The sequence below is a fragment of the Bombina bombina genome, chromosome 5 (genome assembly GCF_027579735.1).
Source record: "Bombina bombina isolate aBomBom1 chromosome 5, aBomBom1.pri, whole genome shotgun sequence".
NCBI lineage: Eukaryota > Metazoa > Chordata > Amphibia > Anura > Bombinatoridae > Bombina > Bombina bombina.
In genome coordinates, this window is record NC_069503.1 from 152,345,605 (window position 1) to 152,368,832 (window position 23,228).

Sequence of the window (23,228 nt, forward strand, 5' to 3'; positions counted from 1 at the left end):
TTGTCTCTCTTCTTTCTTTCAGTTAATATTGTATAAGTTTGGAAAATATGAAGAGTTGCTGAGTTTTCTCCAACAAAATATCAGCCCGGTAAATAATTTTATATTTATACAATATTTTTTTTTGTGACCTTGTAGTTCATCATAAAACAATGCTGTTTTTGTGTTAATAGACAATACTGGGACTTTTTAAACTCAAAACGTAATTTCCAAATGGAAAAAAAACTAACTAAAATAAAACAGCATTGTAATATTTATTCATGATTTCTTTGGCTTTTGGTTGGATCAGGTAAGCCTCTTTATGCTTAAATAGACAGTAGACATGAATAATAATGTTTTTATAGTAACATATAGTATGTCCGGTGTGGGATACTCTCCTTTTCTTACATACAGGATATTGGACCCTGTAACTGACATATTCCTCCCTTGATAACCTGCCCATTAGTAAACTTTTTTCAATAGGGGCATCATAGGATGATGCAGACAATCAGAGACCATAACAACTACTTCTTTCACTTTAAAATAGCACACTCCTGTGCAAGATGAAGACATCTGCTGTTTATAAGAGATGGGTTGCACTTAGTGGGGTGGGCTGTATAGCCTCGAAATGATCTTACTTTCTTATGACACTTCTGTAAAGAAAGAAGAATTATTACGGATAGGCAGGCTATCAAGTGGGAACAGAGGCAGGGTTGGGGGGGGCAATATATGAAGTAGAAAGTGACTTTAAGAAAGGCGTGTCCCAAACCACTTTCACAAGGACACACATTACATGTTTCTGTAAAAAGCACAATCAAGTTTCTGCCCTTATGCAAAATAAATAATAAATATAAAATCTGCTATTCTTATATGCTTAAATAGAATATATTTCTTTCATGTAATTAGCAAGAGTCCATGAGCTAGTGACGTATGGGATATACATTCCTACCAGGAGGGGCAAAGTTTCCCAAACCTCAAAATGCCTATAAATACACCCCTCACCACACCCACAATTCAGTTTTACAAACTTTGCCTCCTATGGAGGTGGTGAAGTAAGTTTTGCTAGATTCTACGTTGATATGCGCTCCGCAGCAAGTTGGAGCCCGGTTTTCCTCTCAGCGTGCAGTGAATGTCAGAGGGATGTGAGGAGAGTATTGCCTATTTGAATGCAGTGATCTCCTTCTACGGGGTCTATTTCATAGGTTCTCTGTTATCGGTCGTAGAGATTCATCTCTTACCTCCCTTTTCAGATCGACGATATACTCTTATTTATATACCATTACCTCTGCTGATTATCGTTTCAGTACTGGTTTGGCTTTCTACAAACATGTAGATGAGTGTCCTGGGGTAAGTAAATCTTATTTTCTGTGACACTCTAAGCTATGGTTGGGCACTTTATTTATAAAGTTCTAAATATATGTATTCAAACATTTATTTGCCTTGACTCAGAATGTTCAACATTCCTTATTTTCAGACAGTCAGTTTCATATTTGGGATAATGCATTTGAATCAATAATTTTTTCTTACCTTAAAAAATTTGACTTTTTTTCCCTGTGGGCTGTTAGGCTCGCGGGGGCTGAAAATGCTTCATTTTATTGCGTCATTCTTGGCGCTGACTTTTTTGGCGCAAAAAATCTTTTCTGTTTCCGGCGTCATATGTGTCGCCGGAAGTTGCGTCATTTTTTTGACGTCCTTTTGCGCCAAAAATGTCGGCGTTCCGGATGTGGCGTCATTTTTGGCGCCAAAAAGCATTTAGGCGCCAAACAATGTGGGTGTATTATTTGGCGCCAAAAAATATGGGCGTCGCTTTTGTCTCCACATTATTTCAGTCTCATTTTTTCTTTGCTTCTGGTTACTAGAAGCTTGTTTATTGGCATTTTTTCCCATTCCTGAAACTGTCATTTAAGGAATTTGATCAATTTTGCTTTATATGTTGTTTTTTCTCTTACATATTGCAAGATGTCTCACGTTGCATCTGAGTCAGAAGATACTTCAGGAAAATCGCTGTCTAGTGCTGGAACTACCAAAGCTAAGTGTATCTGCTGTAAACTTTTGGTAGCTATTCCTCCGGCTGTTGTTTGTATTAATTGTCATGACAAACTTGTTAAAGCAGATAATATTTCCTTTAGTAATGTACCATTGCCTGTTGCAGTTCCCTCAACATCTAAGGTGCAGAATGTTCCTGATAACATAAGAGATTTTGTTTCTGAATCCATCAAGAAGGCTATGTCTGTTATTTCTCCTTCTAGTAAACATAAAAAATCTTTTAAAACTTCTCTCTCTACAGATGAATTTTTAAATGAACATCATCATTCTGATTCTGATGACTCTTCTGGTTCAGAGGATTCTGTCTCAGAGATTGATGCTGATAAATCTTCATATTTATTTAAAATGGAATTTATTCGTTCTTTACTTAAAGAAGTACTAATTGCTTTAGAAATAGAGGATTCTGGTCCTCTTGATACTAATTCTAAACGTTTAGATAAGGTATTTAAATCTCCTGTGGTTATTCCAGAAGTTTTTCCTGTTCCTAATGCTATTTCTGAAGTAATTTCCAGAGAATGGGATAAATTGGGTAATTCATTTACTCCTTCTAAACGTTTTAAGCAATTATATCCTGTGCCGTCTGACAGATTAGAATTTTGGGACAAAATCCCTAAAGTCGATGGGGCTATTTCTACCCTTGCTAAACGTACTACTATTCCTACGTCAGATGGTACTTCGTTTAAAGATCCTTTAGATAGGAAAATTGAATCCTTTCTAAGAAAAGCTTATCTGTGTTCAGGTAATCTTCTTAGACCTGCTATATCTTTGGCTGATGTTGCTGCAGCTTCAACTTTTTGGTTGGAGACTTTAGCACAACAAGTAACAGATCATGATTCTCATAATATTATTATTCTTCTTCAGCATGCTAATAATTTTATCTGTGATGCCATTTTTGATATTATCAGAGTTGATGTCAGGTTTATGTCTCTAGCTATTTTAGCTAGAAGAGCTTTATGGCTTAAAACTTGGAATGCTGATATGGCTTCTAAATCAACTCTACTTTCCATTTCTTTCCAGGGTAACAAATTATTTGGTTCTCAGTTGGATTCCATTATCTCAACTGTTACTGGTGGGAAAGGAACTTTTTTACCACAGGATAAAAAATCTAAGGGTAAAAACAGGGCTAATAATCGTTTTCGTTCCTTTCGTTTCAACAAAGAACAAAAGCCTGATCCTTCATCCTCAGGAGCAGTTTCAGTTTGGAAACCATCTCCAGTCTGGAATAAATCCAAGCCTTCTAGAAAGGCAAAGCCTGCTTCTAAGTCCACATGAAGGTGCGGCCCTCATTCCAGCTCAGCTGGTAGGGGGCAGGTTACGTTTTTTCAAAGAAATTTGGATCAATTCTGTTCACAATCTTTGGATTCAGAACATTGTTTCAGAAGGGTACAGAATTGGTTTCAAGATGAGACCTCCTGCAAAGAGATTTTTTCTTTCCCGTGTCCCAGTAAATCCAGTGAAAGCTCAAGCATTTCTGAATTGTATTTCAGATCTAGAGTTGGCTGGAGTAATTATGCCAGTTCCAGTTCTGGAACAGGGGATGGGGTTTTATTCAAATCTCTTCATTGTACCAAAGAAGGAGAATTCCTTCAGACCAGTTCTGGATCTAAAAATATTGAATCGTTATGTAAGGATACCAACGTTCAAAATGGTAACTGTAAGGACTATCTTGCCTTTTGTTCAGCAAGGGCATTTTATGTCCACAATAGATTTACAGGATGCATATCTGCATATTCCGATTCATCCAGATCATTATCAGTTCCTGAGATTCTCTTTTCTGGACAAGCATTACCAGTTTGTGGCTCTGCCGTTTGGCCTAGCTACAGCTCCAAGAATTTTTACAAAGGTTCTCGGTGCCCTTCTGTCTGTAATCAGAGAACAGGGTATTGTGGTATTTCTTTATTTGGACGATATCTTGGTACTTGCTCAGTCTTTACATTTAGCAGAATCTCATACGAATAGACTTGTGTTGTTTCTTCAAGATCATGGTTGGAGGATCAATTCACCAAAAAGTTCATTGATTCCTCAGACAAGGGTAACCTTTCTGGGTTTCCAGATAGATTCAGTGTCCATGACTCTGTCTTTAACAGACAAGAGACGTCTAAAATTGATTTCAGCTTGTCGAAACCTTCAGTCACAATCATTCCCTTCGGTAGCCTTATGCATGGAAATTCTAGGTCTTATGACTGCTGCATCGGACGCGATCCCCTTTGCTCGTTTTCACATGCAACCTCTTCAGCTCTGTATGCTGAATCAATGGTGCAAGGATTACACAAAGATATCTCAATTAATATCTTTAAAACCGATTGTACGACACTCTCTAACGTGGTGGACAGATCACCATCGTTTAATTCAGGGGGCTTCTTTTGTGCTTCCGACCTGGACTGTAATTTCAACAGATGCAAGTCTCACAGGTTGGAGAGCTGTGTGGGGATCTCTGACGGCACAAGGAGTTTGGGAATCTCAGGAGGTGAGATTACCGATCAATATTTTGGAACTCCGTGCAATTTTCAGAGCTCTTCAGTCTTGGCCTCTTCTGAAGAGAGAATCGTTCATTTGTTTTCAGACAGACAATGTCACTACTGTGGCATACATCAATCATCAAGGAGGGACTCACAGTCCTCTGGCTATGAAAGAAGTATCTCGAATTCTGGTTTGGGCAGAATCCAGCTCCTGTCTAATCTCTGCGGTTCATATCCCAGGTATAGACAATTGGGAAGCGGATTATCTCAGTCGCCAAACGTTGCATCCGGGCGAATGGTCTCTTCACCCAGAGGTATTTCTTCAGATTGTTCAAATGTGGGAGCTTCCAGAAATAGATCTGATGGCGTCTCATCTAAACAAGAAACTTCCCAGGTATCTGTCCAGATCCCGGGATCCTCAGGCGGAAGCAGTGGATGCATTATCACTTCCTTGGAAGTATCATCCTGCTTATATCTTTCCGCCTCTAGTTCTTCTTCCAAGAGTAATCTCCAAGATTCTGAAGGAATGCTCGTTTGTTCTGCTGGTAGCTCCGGCATGGCCTCACAGGTTTTGGTATGCGGATCTTGTCCGGATGGCCTCTTGCCATCCGTGGACTCTTCCGCTACGACCAGACCTTCTGTCGCAAGGTCCTTTTTTCCATCAGGATCTCAAATCCTTAAATTTAAAGGTATGGAGATTGAACGCTTGATTCTTGGTCAAAGAGGTTTCTTTGACTCTGTGATTAATACTATGTTACAGGCTCGTAAATCTGTATCCAGAGAGATATATTATAGAGTCTGGAAGACTTATATTTCTTGGTGTCTTTCTCATCATTTTTCTTGGCATTCTTTTAGAATTCCGAGAATTTTACAGTTTCTTCAGGATGGTTTAGATAAAGGTTTATCCGCAAGTTCTTTGAAAGGACAAATCTCTGCTCTTTCTGTTCTTTTTCACAGAAAGATTACTAATCTTCCTGATATTCATTGTTTTGTACAAGCCTTGGTTCGTATAAAACCTGTCATTAAGTCAATTTCTCCTCCTTGGAGTTTGAATTTGGTTCTGGGGGCTCTTCAAGCTCCTCCGTTTGAACCTATGCATTCATTGGACATTAAATTGCTTTCTTGGAAAGTTTTGTTCCTTTTGGCAATCTCTTCTGCCAGAAGAGTTTCTGAATTATCTGCTCTTTCTTGTGAGTCTCCTTTTCTGATTTTTCATCAGGATAAGGCAGTGTTGCGAACTTCTTTTGAATTTTTACCTAAAGTTGTGAATTCTAACAACATTAGTAGGGAAATTGTGGTTCCTTCATTATGTCCTAATCCTAAGAATTCTAAGGAGAAATCATTGCATTCTTTGGATGTTGTTAGAGCTTTGAAATATTATGTTGAAGCTACTAAGTCTTTCCGAAAGACTTCTAGTTTATTTGTTATCTTTTCTGGTTCTAGAAAAAGCCAGAAAGCTTCTGCCATTTCTTTGGCATCTTGGTTGAAATCTTTAATTCATCTTGCCTATGTTGAGTCGCGTAAATCTCCGCCTCAAAGGATTACAGCTCATTCTACTAGGTCAGTTTCTACTTCCTGGGCGTTTAGGAATGAAGCTTCGATTGATCAGATTTGCAAAGCAGCAACTTGGTCCTCTTTGCATACTTTTACTAAATTCTACCATTTTGATGTATTTTCTTCTTCTGAAGCAGTTTTTGGTAGAAAAGTACTTCAGGCAGCGGTTTCAGTTTGAATCTTCTGCTTATGTTTTTCATTAAACTTTATTTTGTGTGTGGATTATTTTCAGCAGGAATTGGCTGTCTTTATTTTATCCCTCCCTCTCTAGTGACTCTTGCGTGGAAAGATCCACATCTTGGGTAATCATTATCCCATACGTCACTAGCTCATTCTTACATGAAAGAAAACATAATTTATGTAAGAACTTACCTGATAAATTAATTTCTTTCATATTAGCAAGAGTCCATGAGGCCCACCCTTTTTTGGGGTGGTTATGATTTTTGTATAAAGCACAATTATTCCAATTCCTTATTTTATATGCTTTCGCACTTTTTTATCACCCCACTTCTTGGCTATTCGTTAAACTGAATTGTGGGTGTGGTGAGGGGTGTATTTATAGGCATTTTGAGGTTTGGGAAACTTTGCCCCTCCTGGTAGGAATGTATATCCCATACGTCACTAGCTCATGGACTCTTGCTAATATGAAAGAAATGAATTTATCAGGTAAGTTCTTACATAAATTATGTTTTTTTATTGGCAGGGTTTAATTTGGAGTTTAATTTAACCTTACAAGCTCTTTCCTTTAACATCAATGTTTCACACGACTATGAAGATGAGGTATATTAGCTATTATGATTTGCCAAGAGACTAGATGTTCTAGTTGTTTTACTTAAAACCAACACAAAAGGTCCATTATTTTTACAAGTTGCAGTTTCTTATACAATTATTTTCTTCATCTTCTTCCCTAGTTTGAAAATGGTCCATTTGGATGCATACTGCTTATCTTATCAGCTGTATTATCACGAACACCTGAGCTGTAAGTATTAATACAAAAATATCCTAGAGTACCGTGTTCCCATTGAGATCAAAGGGAAAATATAATAATATAAAGTTACACAGAACAGCTAAATTGAACGCTAGAGCTGTTTTCTTTAAATAAGATGTCAAATTGTTGTCATAGAGGAAAGAGCAGATTCCCATAACACCATTTCATGCCATATCACATTTGCATAGACTGATGTATGTGATGCATTTCTATTTGTCATTTGTTTTTAACAGCAATTTTATGGAAGATTTAAAATTGTATAGGAATCTATAGGTGAAGTTTCATCTGTCCCCCTAAACCAACAAAATATACCAGTTCTTTTATTGTAGGAGTATAGATCCTTTATAAAACTATTATTCTGTTCTAATATTTGTTTTAAATGCCATTGTATTGATTATTACTGTGAACTTTTTAGATAAAAAAAAAATTGATCTAAAAATGAATCTCTAAGTTATGACAGTAATATAGTATGCAAAAGAGATCAGAATGCATTCATATAAACATGATGTGAAATAGTCTACAATAAAACATCAATATAATACACTAAAAATACAACACTCTTTTCCATTTTGTAATTATGAAAGTAATTTTTCCTTGTCTATCATCAGTAGGGTAAAATGTTCCTGGGCTGAAAAAACAAAACCCCCCAATACTTTTTTATTTTTACTTGTTTTAGAGTTCACAAGTCAATCTGTTTCATTGGAAAAATGTATTAATTTCCTGTTAATTCCTGGTAACTTCAGTATAAACATTCTTAACCTTTTTACTAGATTCATATAGTGTTTTCTTGTAGTTACTAATTATGCTTTTTTATCTTATTAAGATAAACCAGAAGGAACCACAATAAAAGCATCCCTTAACCTGCAGCAGAAAGATCATAAATTGACCTCTCAAGGCAGTTTACTTCTGTAATCAGCTATAAATTAAAATAGTCCGTAAAAATTTTAAATGGACTATTGCAGGGGTGGGCAAGAAGTAGATCACAGTCTACCAGTGGACCGTGAGTGAATATTGAGGTGACCACCGGTAAGATTTCAAAAGTCTGCATAATAAGAGAAAGATTTCTCACACATCTACGGAGGTGAGGCTCTTCACTCAGAATCTAGAATTCTAGATAGAATCATGATTCTGAGTGAAGAGCCTCACCACTGTTGATGTGTGAGAAATTTTTCTCATATGCAGACTTTTGAAATCGTTTATGAGTCTGAGTCTATGCCGAAAGGTATGGACATTGTACTTCAGCATGCACGATGCAGCTGTAGCTAAAATTGCTGCCTCAGCTTTGGTTGCAGGGCCTGCCCCATAATCAACCTTACATGGCGTCCACTCAAAATGAGTGTGGACGCCATGAGATTCTTGAGCCGTCTTTATTGTGAGACTACTTATCATACGCAGGCGCGGTAGACAGATAAGGTTGCTTGACGGTCCCAGCGTGACGTAAAGAGTGAGCTCTCGCAGTAAGTAAAGACAGAGCGTGGCTGTATTTGTTAAAGAGCGTGGCTGATTTTTAAAGCTGTATTATATGTTCAAAAATACAATTTTCAGTAAGCAGGTCCTTTTTGTGTCAAAAATTTAATTTTCAGCCAGCAGGTCCTATTTGTATCAAAAATAAATTTTTTAACCAGCAGGTCCTATTTGTGGCAAAAATTACATTTTCAGCCAGCAGGACCTATTTGTAGCAAAAATACAGTGTGTGCTGGACTATTCTTTGTGTTTTTTTTTTTTTTTTAAATAAAGTTTTTTATTGAGGAATGAAAATTACATGAACATGCATCATGCGGATACAAATAAACAGAATTCAAGACATAAAAAGGCATGAAATAATGATTGTACAAAAACCAACATTATTATTTGATGTTATATAACAAAAGTTAGGTGTACATTGAAAGACCTCATTTTTTTGGTTTTATAAACTTGGTAATAAACAATTTCCCCTTAATGAAAGAAAATGGCCACATTTGGGTCGCTGACAACCAAGTAGGATTGGGGCGGGGAATGTAGGGAAAATGGCACTGCAGGGCCACTTTTGGACCCAGGTTATGAGATTAACATTTAAGGTACCGACAAGTGATATACTTTACTTAACTTATGGCAACCTTATGGGTCTGAACTATCAAGGAGCGTACAAACAAATATTTGGCAGCTTAGGATCTCTTAAATAGTCTTAATACATGTGGTAGTGTGCAGATACTGCCAATAATAAGGAGCCAATACAACCCTATGGGAATCTTTTTCAAACCCCCACATCTCCATTGTTAGGGGGCCGGCACGGCTAAAAAAAGGGGGTGATAAATTAGACTTTAACAAAGGTGATTGCTTACCATCTTTAATTGTATTTGTTTTGACAGGACCAAGCCAATACTATGAAGCAAGTCACAGAAGCCGGGTAATTTTATCTCAGGGATTCAATCTGGGGACAAATTGTGACCTTATGAGGGGGGAACTAAACACTTGTCAGTTTGTTAGGGCACAGGAATCTTATATAAAAAGCACTGAATCTGTGAACCGGTTAGGCTATATTGTTAACTGTGTAAAGGTATCAGTTTAATCCCCTAAATCCAGACATGCCTTTATTATCTCATCCACGAGATATAAATTACATACTATGTAGAAGTGGTTATAGGAGCGCTATGTAAAGGGTTATGGCTAGGTTCTAATGTTTTCAGGCGGCTAAAACACAGTGAAATTGGGTAGTTAAGTGCATTGCCTGCTTTATAACTATCCACTATAATTAACAATAATAGGAATAAATTAAGCAGCAAGGGTCTATGCTAGATCAGAGCACGGAATATAAACAGTATTGAGCACACTGATGGCAGACATCTGACATAATAAGACATACATACATTTCTTGATGAGGTTAAAATAAATACTGTCACGTGCCTATAGATAGTGTCCCTCTAACTTTAGGCTTCAGTCCTGCAATTAGGGTTAAGTCAAATGGAAAGTAAAGCTAGTTGGTAGCATATCGTCTAAGGGGAATTAATAAGTATAATCATAGGGTAGGATCAGCCTAGGGCGTTATAAGGGTAGTTCAATAGGGCGCTTTAATTTGAAGTTAGAAAGGTACAAAATGGGAATTACTAGCCATCAAGCAAAGATTTAGTGTCCTGCAATCCCCATGGGCTAACTTCCACTAGCCTATGCCAGATCGTATGGGTTGTATAGCACCTCGGATGTCCTGAGAGCCAAAAGTGTTTTTGGTCGCTATCCACAAGCCTCCTTGAAATACACGACTCACGCATCTTCAGAGACCTATCCAGCCTCCACAATGGCCCTACCGGAACTATGCCTGCAGGCTGAATATTGCCATCTTGTCTCCGTGTCTGCTCCGGGCTTTCAATTTGGGAAATGTCCTCCAGGTAGGGCTCGTGTTGCTGATTCCTTTAGCGATTAGCCATTGTTGCCAAGTACCTCGTGCGACCCGGGGAGACACTCTCATTCTGATTGACAGGGGCAGAGGCATCTGAGGTGGTGGAGCGGCGCCATCTTGCACAGAGATAGTCCCCACATGTGCCACATCTCCTTCTCTGCAAATGCCTCTCTGTAGAGTTTAAGATTGCCTCCTTTTGCGAGACGTGGCTGCTGGTCCAAGTAGGTTTTCGAAGTCAGTGGGGGGTTTTGCAGTATAAGGATTACTCCTAATTCAGAGGCATCTGCCTCCCCACTGTTCGTGAAGACGGGATCTGCCACCGGCCAGGCTGTTGGTAAGTTACATGCGGCAGTTACCTCTAGGTCTCCATTACTAACCATCGGCACATTGCTTAAAGAGGTTCCGTTGTCTTGTTATGTATTGAGTGGGCTCAGATGTACACAGTGTTTGGGGGGCTCAGGGTCCCTTGGCCATCCTATATCCATTGGATCAGGCCTAGTATTAGTAAGATTTCCATTGTATGCCCATGCTGCCGCTATCTTCTCTGTTAGCTGTAGAAAATGTTCATTTAAGAGATTGCATATCTCCTCAATTAGGAGAGCTGTGTCAGGTTCCATATTGCTGAAGTTTTCAGTGTCTACGCACTGCATACCCGGCTTACAATATACCAGGTGGGGTTTTGAGAGCCTCTCACTCAGGTGACTGCCTTAGGCCTCAACTCTCCGGATCAGTTATTAAGGGTGATAGTCCCAATATTATGATATCATTCAGTTCAGCTTAATAAGCAGAGCTTAGTTATCAGGGTGAGGTAGATGGATGATCCTGATAGACATCAATAAAAGGCATATTATTAATGCTTCAAGCAAAACAACTGATATTGCAGTCACCAATTTCAGCTAGCTCCCACTAGTGTAGGATATGTACATATTATTTCTCAACAGTGGATACTAAGAGAACAAAGCACATTTGAAAATAGAAGTGAATTTAAAAGTCTCTTAAAATAACATGCTCTATCTGAATCATTCAAGTTTTATTATGACTTTCCTATCTCTTTAACATTAAACTTTTTATTAAATAGATGACATCTGTCAAAATCTCCCCAAACCAACACTCATTTCATGCTCTTAAATAAGGTAAAGTGTCTATAAATTTGTTTACATAAAGGGACAGATACAGCATGTAATTTTAAACAACTTTTCCAATGTACTTTTATCGTCAAATTTGCTTCCTTCTTTTGGTATTCTAAGTTGAAAGCTTAACCTAGGTAGGCTCATATGCTAATTTCTAAACCGTTGAAGGACGCCTCTAATCTCAGTGCATTTTGAAAGTTTTTCACAGCTAGACAGCATTAGTTCATGTGTGCCATATAGATAACATTGTGCACATGCCCATGCAGTTACCTAGGAGTCAGTACTGATTGGTTAAAATCCAATTCTGTCAAAATAACAGAGGCTTAGATACAAGGTAATTACAGAGGTAAAAAGCATATTAATATAACTGTGTTCGTTATTTAAAACTTGGGAATTGGTAATAAAGCTATTATATATCTTTTTAAACTATATAAATTCTGGAGTAGACTTTAATATATAACAGCTATAAACCATATTAGTCATATTGATCACTGTGTCCATATTGACTGTACGGTGTTGGATAGAAACACAGGGAAGAACACATCACCCTGTTATTAGGTCCTCAGAACAATCAACTTGAATATTAGTCTGTTTTACTGATTTTCAACCAGGCTGTTGAAATACGACCCTTTGTTCATATAAGTGTACCACGTGTGTCTCAGCAAAAACAATGATGAAAAACTGATTCTTCCACAGAGACTGCATCTTAGTTCAGTATTATGTTAGAGGCTGTGCTGTTTAGTAGGTAATACTTTCTCAAGTTCTTAACCCTTCTGCTACTGGAACTTAGCGTGTCATTTCTTGCTACTAGTTGCTAAAAAGCGATCTAATGCAGTGCTTGATATTAAACAGCATATTTCCAGTCTTTACCTTTCTTATCAAAACCGTGTGAAGAAGTTTATGTAAGCAGTTTTAGCTTTTGTTTGGAACAAGTCCAAGACGATCGCAAATCAGGAAAGGAGGGATGTGGTCTGTGACGTCATTATTTTTCCTTTACAAAAACATTATATTAAAGGGACACTGAACTCAAATTTTTTTCTTTCGTGATTTAGATAGACCAATTTTAAGCAACTTTTTAATTTACTCCTATTATCAATTTTTCTTTGTTCTCTTGCTATCTTTATTTGTAAAAGAAGGCATCTAAGCTAAGGAGCCAGACAATTTTTGGTTCATTACACTGGACATCACTTATTTATTGGTGGGTTAATTTATCAACCAATTAGCAAGAACAACCCAGGTTGTTCACCAAAAATGGGCCGGCATCTAAACTTACATTCTTGCTTTTCAAATAAAAATACCAAGAGAATGAATTTTTTTTGATTATAGTCAATAGAAAGTTGCTTAAATTGCATTCTCCATCTAAATCATGAAAGAAAAAAATTGGGTTCAGTGTCCCTTTAATCATGAGTACAAGTGAAGCTCTAATTTAACATGCGCCTGAAAGGGGTACATTTGTCAGTTTACGGAATATGTTATATTACCAGCCATTACAAGCACTTAGCGCTAAGGTCAGACCTCTGGTTAATTAAAAAAATGTCCCCCAATTGCCCCCCAAAATAAAGTATACGGCTACTTTTATTAAAAATATATATATGAGCACCTTTTTTAAAAAATAACTGCACAAAGCAGTCATAAAGGGGTTAAAGCTACATTGTAGTCTCTGGGGACTGTGTTTTTACTTGTAATATATATATGTATATGCTTATATACATAAATATTTATGTGTTAATATGTGTATATATACATATAAACACATACATATGTATGTGTATATTTGTATACATACATATTTTACATTTGCTACCCAACGCTGCGCGACTTACCCCCTGCTCGGCGCTAGGTTTTTTGCCATGTCTGACGGCATGAGAGGTTCCCATTGAAGCCTATGGAACTGTGTTCTTGCGAGCGCAAACGTAATAACAGTGCACATTTGCGTGTGCTGGTAATAAAAACTCTCCACTCCCCAAATGAGAAACAAGTGCAACTGAGCTGATGTTTAATGCCTGGGTTGGTGCTCTAAGCTGGGTGTGGCACACTATTTTGAGCAGGCCATAGAAAGTAAGTAAAGTTAAATACACATTATTTCTTGTGTCCCCTTGTATTTTAACCCCTGGGCTCTCTTAGGGCCTTACTATCTAACATTTGCCAGATGGGATGTGAAAAAAAAAAACCCTGAAACTCATCGGAGCTGCCCTCAGGAAAATATCTAACAAAACTAACGGCTAGATTTAGAGTTTTGTCGGTAACGACCCGCGTAGCTAACGCTGGCTTTTTTCTGGCCGCACCTTTAAAATAACTCTGGTATTGAGAGTCCACAGAATGGCTGCGTTAGGCTCCAAAAAAGGAGCGTACAGCATTTTTAATGCAACTTCAACTCTCGATACCAGAGTTGCTTACGGACGCGGCCAGCCTCAAAAACGTGCTCGTGCACGATTCCCCCATAGGAAACAATGGGGCTGTTTGAGCTGAAAAAAAACCTAACACCTGCAAAAAAGCCGCGTTCAGCTCCTAATGCAGCCCCATTGTTTGCTATGGGGAAACAGTTTCTACGTCTGCACCTAACACCCTAACATGTACCCCGAGTCTAAACACCCCTAACCTTACACTTATTAACCCCTATTCTGCCGCCCCCGCTATCGCTGACCCCTGCATATTATTATTAACCCCTAATCTGCCGCTCCGTAAACCGCCGCTACTTACATTATCCCTATGTACCCCTAATCTGCTGCCCTAACATCGCCGACCCCTATATTATATTTATTAACCCCGAATCTGCCCCCCACAACGTTGCCTCCACCTGCCTACACTTATTAACCCCTAATCTGCCGACCGGACCGCACCGCTATTATTATAAAGTTATTAACCCCTAATCCGCCTCACTAACCCTATAATAAATAGTATTAACCCCTAATCTGCCCTCCCTAACATCGCCGACACCTAACTTCAATTATTAACCCCTAATCTGCTGACTGGAGCTCACCGCTATTCTAATAAATGTATTAACCCCTAAAGCTAAGTCTAACCCTAACACTAACACCCCCCTAAATTAAATATAATTTTAATCTAACGAAATTAATTAACTCTTATTAAATAAATTATTCCTATTTAAAGCTAAATACTTACCTGTAAAATAAATCCTAATATAGCTACAATATAAATAATAATTATATTATAGCTATTTTAGGATTAATATTTATTTTACAGGTAACTTTGTATTTATTTTAACCAGGTACAATAGCTATTAAATAGTTAAGAACTATTTAATAGCTAAAATAGTTAAAATAATTACAAATTTACCTGTAAAATAAATCCTAACCTAAGTTACAATTAAACCTAACACTACACTATCAATAAATTAATTAAATACAATACCTACAAATAACTACAATGAAATAAACTAACTAAAGTACAAAAAATAAAAAAGAACTAAGTTACAAAAAATAAAAAAATATTTACAAACATAAGAAAAGTATTACAACAATTTTAAACTAATTACACCTACTCTAAGCCCCCTAATAAAATAACAAAGCCCCCCAAAATAAAAAAATGCCCTACCCTATTCTAAATTACTAAAGTTCAAAGCTCTTTTACCTTACCAGCCCTGAACAGGGCCCTTTGCGGGGCATGCCCCAAGAAGTTCAGCTCTTTTGCCTGTAAAAAAAAACATACAATACCCCCCCCCCAACATTACAACCCACCACCCACATACCCCTAATCTAACCCAAACCCCCCTTAAATAAACCTAACACTAAGCCCCTGAAGATCTCCCTACCTTGAGTCGTCTTCACCCAGCCGAGCCAAATTCTTCATCCAAGCGGAGCAAGAAGAGGTCCTCCATCAGGTAGAAGTCTTCATCCAAGCGGGGCAGAAGAGGTCTTCTATCCGATTGAAGTCTTCATCCAAGCGGGATCTTCTATCGTCATCCATCCGGAGCAGAGCGGCAGCATCCTGAAGACCTCCGACGCGGAACATCCATCCTGGCCGACGACTGAACGACGAATGACGGTTCCTTTAAATGACGTCATCCAAGATGGCGTCCCTCGAATTCCGATTGGCTGATAGGATTCTATCAGCCAATCGGAATTAAGGTAGGAATATTCTGATTGGCTGATGGAATCAGCCAATCAGAATCAAGTTCAATCGGATTGGCTGATCCAATCAGCCAATTAGATTGAGCTCGCATTCTATTGGTTGTTCCGATCAGCCAATAGAATGCGAGCTCAATCTGATTGGCTGATTCCATCAGCCAATCAGAATATTCCTACCTTAATTCCGATTGGCTGATAGAATCCTATCAGCCAATCGGAATTCGAGGGACGCCATCTTGGATGACGTCATTTAAAGGAACCGTCATTCGTCGTTCAGTCGTCAGCCAGGATGGATGTTCCGCGTCGGATGGAAGATGATGGCTCCCGAAGAAAGAAGATTGAAGATGCCGTTGATAGAAGACTTCATCCGGATCACGGACCTCTTCAGCTCCCGCTTGGATGAAGACTTCATCCGGATCATGGACCTCTTCAGCTCCCGCTTGGATGATGACTTCAGCCGGATCATGGACCTCTTCAGCCCCCCGCTTGGGCTTGGATCAGGACATCGGAGGAGCTCTTCTGGATCGATCGGTGAACCTGGTATGGTGAAGATAAGGTAGGAAGATCTTCAGGGGCTTAGTGTTAGGTTTATTTAAGGGGGGTTTGGGTTAGATTAGGGGTATGTGGGTGGTGGGTTGTAATCTTGGGGGGGGTATTGTATGTGGGTTTTTTTTACAGGCAAAAGAGCTGAATTCTTTGGGGCATGCCCCACAAAGGGCCCTGTTCAGGGCTGGTAAGGTAAAAGAGCTTTGAACTTTAGTAATTTAGAATAGGGTAGGGCATTTTTTTATTTTGGGGGGGCTTTGTTATTTTATTAGGGGGCTTAGAGTAGGTGTAATTAGTTTAAAATTGTTGTAATATTTTTCTTATGTTTGTAAATATTTTATTATTTTTTGTAACTTAGTTCTTTTTTATTTTTTGTACTTTAGTTAGTTTATTTCATTGTAGTTATTTGTAGGTATTGTATTTAATTAATTTATTGATAGTGTAGTGTTAGGTTTAATTGTAGGTAATTGTAGGTAGTTTATTTAATTAATTTATTGATAGTGTAGTGTTAGGTTTAATTGTAACTTAGGTTAGGATTTATTTTACAGGTAAATGTTTAATTATTTTAACTATTTTAGCTATTAAATAGTTCTTAACTATTTAATAGCTATTGTACCTGGTTAAAATAAATACAAAGTTACCTGTAAAATAAATATAAATCCTAAAATAGCTATAATATAATTATAATTTATATTGTAGCTATATTAGGATTTATTTTACAGGTAAGTATTTAGCTTTAAATAGGAATAATTTATTTAATAAGAGTTAATTAATTTCGTTAGATTCAAATTATATTTAATTTAGGGGGGTGTTAGGGTTAGGGTTAGACTTAGCTTTAGGGGTTAATACATTTATTAGAATAGCGGTGAGCTCCGGTCAGCAGATTAGGGGTTAATGTTTGAAGTTAGGTGTCGGCGATGTTAGGGAGGGCAGATTAGGGGTTAATACTATTTATTATAGGGTTAGTGAGGCGGATTAGGGGTTAATAACTTTATTATAATAGCGGTGCGGTCCGGTCGGCAGATTAGGGGTTAATAAGTGTAGGCAGGTTGAGGCGACGTTGAGGGTGGCAGATTAGGGGTTAATAAATATAATATAGGGGTCGGCGGTGTTAGGGGCAGCAGATTAGGGGTACATAGCTATAATGTAGGTGGCGGCGCTTTGCGGTCGGCAGATTAGGGGTTAATTATTGTAGGTAGCTGGCGGCGACGTTGTGGGGGGCAGATTAGGGGTTAATAAATATAATATAGGGGTCGGCGGTGTTAGGGGCAGCAGATTAGGGGTACATAAGTATAACGTAGGTGGCGGTCGGCAGATTAGGGGTTAAAAAAATTAAATCGAGTGTCGGCGATGTGGGGGGACCTCGGTTTAGGGGTACATAGGTAGTTTATGGGTGTTAGTGTACTTTAGAGCACAGTAGTTAAGAGCTTTATGAACCGGCGTTAGCCCAGAAAGCTCTTAACTACTGACTTTTTTCTGCGGCTGGAGTTTTGTCATTAGAATTCTAACGCTCACTTCAGACACGACTCTAAATACCGGAGTTAGAAAGATCCCATTTAAAAGATAGGATACGCAATTTACGTAAGGGGATCTGCGGTATGGAAAAGTCGCGGATGAAAAGTGAGCGTTAGACCCTTTTTTGACTGACTCCAAATACCGGCGGTAGCCTAAAACCAGCGTTAGGAGCCTCTAACGCTGGTTTTCACGGCTACCGCCAAACTCCAAATCTAGGCCTAAGAAAGGTGCTGTCCCTGTCAGTTGAGATGTCTGCCATAAATATGTATGGGATTTACTGAATAGGGAAGTTTTTCTGGAGAGAGCGAAGTTAGCAAGAGACACACTTTAAAAATAAATACAGTCAATACTAATCCTATTGCACGGTTCTCAATGTATATTGTCCTGCAATTGCCTCTTATTAGGTGGCCAGCAACAAAGTTGCAGGACAACCTATTGTTATTGTTCGGATTATTATTATTATTATTATTCTTTTTATTCCGCCAAGCTTTGTATTCAATTGCCCATAACTGCTTAACTGTTTTTGCAAACCTCTTAAAATCAGGTATGCTGCTACAGCCTATTGCTGTGCTACATCTCATTGCTTTTTGCGACAAATTTCGACAAACGCTTAAAAATCTTTAGCTCTGGAACTGCTTATGTTACAACTTTGAAACTCGCTGTGCTTAGTGCTACTATGACCAGAAATAGCTATTGCTCAAGAGAAGTGCCTTGGTCACATGATGTGGCAGCCATCTTGCATTTTGCGAAAATATTCAAACATCTTCTTCTCCTAAACTGCTTAGTGCAATGACGCGCAATTTTGCACATATGCTCCTTGCAAGGTCCTCTACCAAGTTTGTTCAAACTGCAATTTTTCCATAATCAACATGGCTGCTGTGAGACATTAACCTTTTTATCGCCATTTAATTGCGTAATTTTGCACTTTATACATTAGTTTTACAATATTTAACAATATTTCAGTGTAATAGACACATGATTACACATAGTCATAACCCTTAAAGACAATACTGCAGTTAAAATTCGCATTGCGCAATCGCCTTCGTGAAATAAAACATTTGCAAATTTTCATGAAACTTCTGCAAATTGTAGAGGTTTATAGTGAGCATTACTATGTGCAATTTGAAAGCCATACATTGCATAGCTTGGCGGCCATTTTGTTTCGTATGCGCCATTTTTAAAAACTATAAAAATCTTCTCCGAAACCGCTTATGGGACAGACTTGAAATTTTGTTTATAGAGTTATCTTATGACTAACATTCAGATTTGTTCAAGAGAAGTTGATAGGACATGTGGTTTGGCAGCCATTTTGAATTGTTCAAAATTGCTTAACGATATATTTAAATTAATAATAAAACAAAAACCGTTTTACAAAAATGCTTTATTTTTGCCATGTTTATTGACATCTATAGTGAGCACTATTGTGCGTAATATGGAGGCTGTATATCTTACGATCGGGCAGCCATCTTGGTTTACGCAAAAATTTTGAAAGTCTATTTTCTCTGCAACCGCTTATGTAAGAACTGTGAAATTTGCTGTACAGTCTTATATTGTTACCTAGATTCATAATTGCTCATTAGGAGAGAATCAGTCACATGATGCGGCAGCAATATCGGTTTTATGTTTATCGTAATTATTTGTAATTCAATACTTCCTCTTTTGAGTCAATTGCTCACAAAACACAAATTACTTATGCTAAACTCTTGAAATCAGGTATGCTGGTAAAGCCTATTGCTATGCTACATCTCATGCAATATTGAACTCATAGGTCATAAGGTTACGCAGCTATATTGTTTTTTGCGACAAATTTCGAGAACTGCTTAATAATCTTTAGCTCTGGAACTGCTTATGTTGCAACTTTGAAACTTGCTGAGCTTAGTGATGCTATGACCTAGATTTTCCATTGCTCAACAGACGTGCCTTGGTCACATGATGTAGTAACCATCTTGCATTTTGCGAAAATCTTTAAACATCTTCTTCTCTTAAACCGCTTAGTGCAATAAAGCGCAATTTTGCACGTATGCTCCTTGCAAGGTCCTCTACCAAGATTGTTAAAATTGCGATTTTTCCAAAATAAACATTGCTGCTGTGAGACATTAACCTTTTTATCGCCATTAAATTGCGTAATTTTGGACTTTATACATTAGTTTTACAATATTTAACAATATTACAGTGTAATAGACACATGATTACACATATTCATAACCCTTAAAGACAATATTGCAGTTAAAATTCGCATTGCGCAGTCGCCTTCGTGAAATAAAACATTTGCAAATTTTCATGAAACTTCTGCAAATTGTAGAGGTCTATAGTGAGCATTAGTATGTGCAATTTAAAAGCCATATATTGCATAGCTTGGCGGCCATTTTGTTTCGTATGCGCCATTTTTAAAAACTATAAAAATCTTCTTCTCCGAAACCACTTATGGGACAGACTTGAAATTTTGTTTATAGAGTTATCTTATGACTAACATTCAGATTTGTTCAAGAGAAGTTGATACGTCTTGTGGTTTGGCAGCCATTTTGAATTGTTCAAAATTGCTTAACGATATATTTAAATTCATAATAAAACAAAAACCGTTTTACAAAAATGCTTTATTTTTGCTATGTTTATTGACATCTATAGTGAGCACTATTGTGCATAATATAGAGGCTGTATATCTTACGATTGGGCAGCCACCTTGGTTTACGCGAATATTTCGAAAGTCTATTTTCACTGCAACCGCTTATGTAAGATCTGTGAAATTTGCTGTACAGTCTTATATTGTGACCTAGAGTCACAGTTGTTCATGTTGAAGGAATTAGTCTCAAGCTGTGGCAGCCATATTGGTTTACACAAGAATTTTGAAACTGTGTTTTCTTTCCAACCGCTTATGTTAAAACTGTGAAATTTGCTGTATAACCATAAATTGTCACCTAGAGTTACATTTGTTCATGTTGAAAGTATAGGTCATATGGTGTGGCAGCCATTTTAAAAAATGCAAACATTTCGAAAATGTGTTTTTTTTTCTCCAAATGCTTATGTTAGAACTGTAAACAGTTGTTATATAGCTTTATTTTGTGACATAACTACTTATATGGCATTGCAAAAATAATGCGCTGGCCACCTCTATTGCTGCTTGCAGCTATATTTTTTATTATTTTCATATGCATGTGTTTTTCTATTAGGGTTATAAGTGTTTTTCAATCTTTTTGACGCAAGCTTGCCACCTTCAGATTATTAGATAAAATAGGGAGATCTGCAGGGGAAAACATTAGACATACCAGAGAGCTTTCAGATATGCCTATGAAATGCCCATATTTAGCCCACTGGCAGAGATGGAGAAATATATTTTAAAATTGGGAAAATTTCATAAATATAAATACAAGATTCACATCATTTTTTGCATATGCAATGTATTTTTATTATGATTTTTACAATGCGCCTTAAAGGGACAGTCTAGTCTAAAATAAAGTTTTCATGATGTAATTTTAAACAACTTTCCAATTTACTTTTAATCACCAATTTTGCTTTGTTCTCTTGGTATTCTTTGATGAAAGCTAAACCTAGGTATGCTCTTATGCTAATTTCTTAGACCTTGAAGGCCGCCTCTTATAAGAATGCATTTTGACAGTTTTTCACCACTAGGGGGCATTAATTCATGCGTGTCATATAGATAACACTGTGCTAACGCACTTGGAGTTACCTAGGAGTGAGCACTGATTGGCTTAAATCAAGTATGTTAAAATAACTGAAATAAGTGGGCAGTTTGCAGAGGATTAGATACAAGTTAATCACAGAGGTAAAAAGTGTATAAATGTAATTGTGTTGGTTATGCAAATTTAGGGAACGGGTAATAAAGGGATTATTTATCTTTTTAAAACAATAAAAATTCTGGTGTAGACTGTCCCTTTTATTTTAGTTTTTTTTCCCTGCAAAATTTCAATAAACATTTACATTTTTCCATAACATTATTTTTATGACTTTTTAAACAATACCATTCAAACTTTATTTATTTCATACAGTTTTTAAACTATGAACCCCATTGTAATATATGCATCACCTTTACATCATTAAACGGACATGACACCCAAATTTCTTCTTTCATGATTCAGATAGAACATGTGATTTTAAACAACTTTCCTTTTTACTTCTGTTATCTAATTTGTTTTGTTCTCTTGGTATCCTTTGTCGAAAGCATACCTAGGTACGCTCAGGAGCTGCTGATTGGTGGATGCACATATATTCCTCGTATTACTAGCTCACCCAATGTGTTCAGCTAGCTCCCAGTAGTGCACTGCTGCTTCTTCAACCAAGGATACCAAGGGAATGAAGCAAATTAGGTAATAGAAGTAAACTGCAAAGTTGCTTAAAATTGTTTTGCCTATCTGAATCATGAAATACATTTTCTTGGGTTTCATGACCCTTTAAATGTAGGGAACCCTTATGCTAAACACATTTTTCTCAAGGTAAAAACTGCCTTTAGAGAATTCCATATTTCTACTTCATTGTAGTGGTGAGATTTCTTAGAGAATCTCAAAAGTCAAGAGACCTTTAGATAATAGGACAAAAGTATTTGGACACAGCTAATAACTGTTGGGTTTAGGTATTGTAGCAACACCCATTGCTAACTGGTGCATAAAATCCAGCACATAGCCATGAAATCTCCATAGACAAATGTTGGCAGTACAGTGTTGCACTGAAGAGCTCATTGTCTGTAACCTTTGCCACAGGTCAATTTGTGAAAGTTTTGTTGTTTTCAGTGCTTTGGGATAGGTCCTTAGTTCCTGTGAAGGTTTGCCTTAATGTTACAGGATACAAATTACATTTTAGACAATTTGGTGTTTCCAATGTTTTGGCAAAAGTTTGGTGAAGGCCCTTTCCTGTTCTCACTTTGCCGTTGTGCACAAAGCAAGGTCCATGAAGAAATTGTTTGACACGTTTTAGTGGGGACGACCTTGAACACCTTTGGGATTAATTGAAACAGCAATTTCCAGCCAGACCTTCTTGTCCAACATCAGTGCCTGACCTCAAAAATGCTCATCTGGCTGAGTGGGCACAAATTCCAACAGATACCCTCCAAATTTTTGTGGAAAGCCTTCCCAGAGGAGGGCAACTCCCTATTAACGGCCATGGTTTTGGAAACGGATGTGGGAAAACATCTTTATAGTGAAAGGATGAGCACAATTACTCCCTTCTGTAGATGACAGGTAAACATGAACTTAAAATATAGAGTACTCCAATATTTAAAAAAGTAACTGAAACTTGCATTCTTTGCTTTTACCAATAAAAAGGATTTATAAGGTCCTCTTTAACCCTTTCACTTTTTGGTGGAAAGAAAACCATTTCAAACCTTTCATAAAGAGAAAGCCATATAAAACATATGTAGAATTTGTAAGTAGATTGCTGTTTGCAAGCTTTTTAATCATTTTTATGAATCCTGCAACACAAGGACGTAACTAAATTAATTCATTTGAAATGGTATAATCAGAAGTGGTAAATAGTTTTTAGATAGTTGTTGTTTTGTAATGTCCTATTTACAGATTAATTGTAGTGAAAGCCCTAAAATAGTAT

General features: G+C 37.4%; 1 protein-coding gene across 1 annotated transcript in view; it reads left to right on the forward strand.

Annotated features, from left to right (window-relative positions):
* Nucleotides 1-23,228, forward strand: part of MINDY4 (MINDY lysine 48 deubiquitinase 4) — a 400,337-nt gene that overhangs the window by 191,271 nt on the left and 185,838 nt on the right. Inside the window, exons 12-13 of the mRNA XM_053713744.1 lie at nt 23-88; nt 6,947-7,014. Of these exons, the coding sequence (XP_053569719.1) occupies nt 23-88; nt 6,947-7,014 (134 nt within the window). The remainder of the gene's footprint in view (nt 1-22; nt 89-6,946; nt 7,015-23,228) is intronic.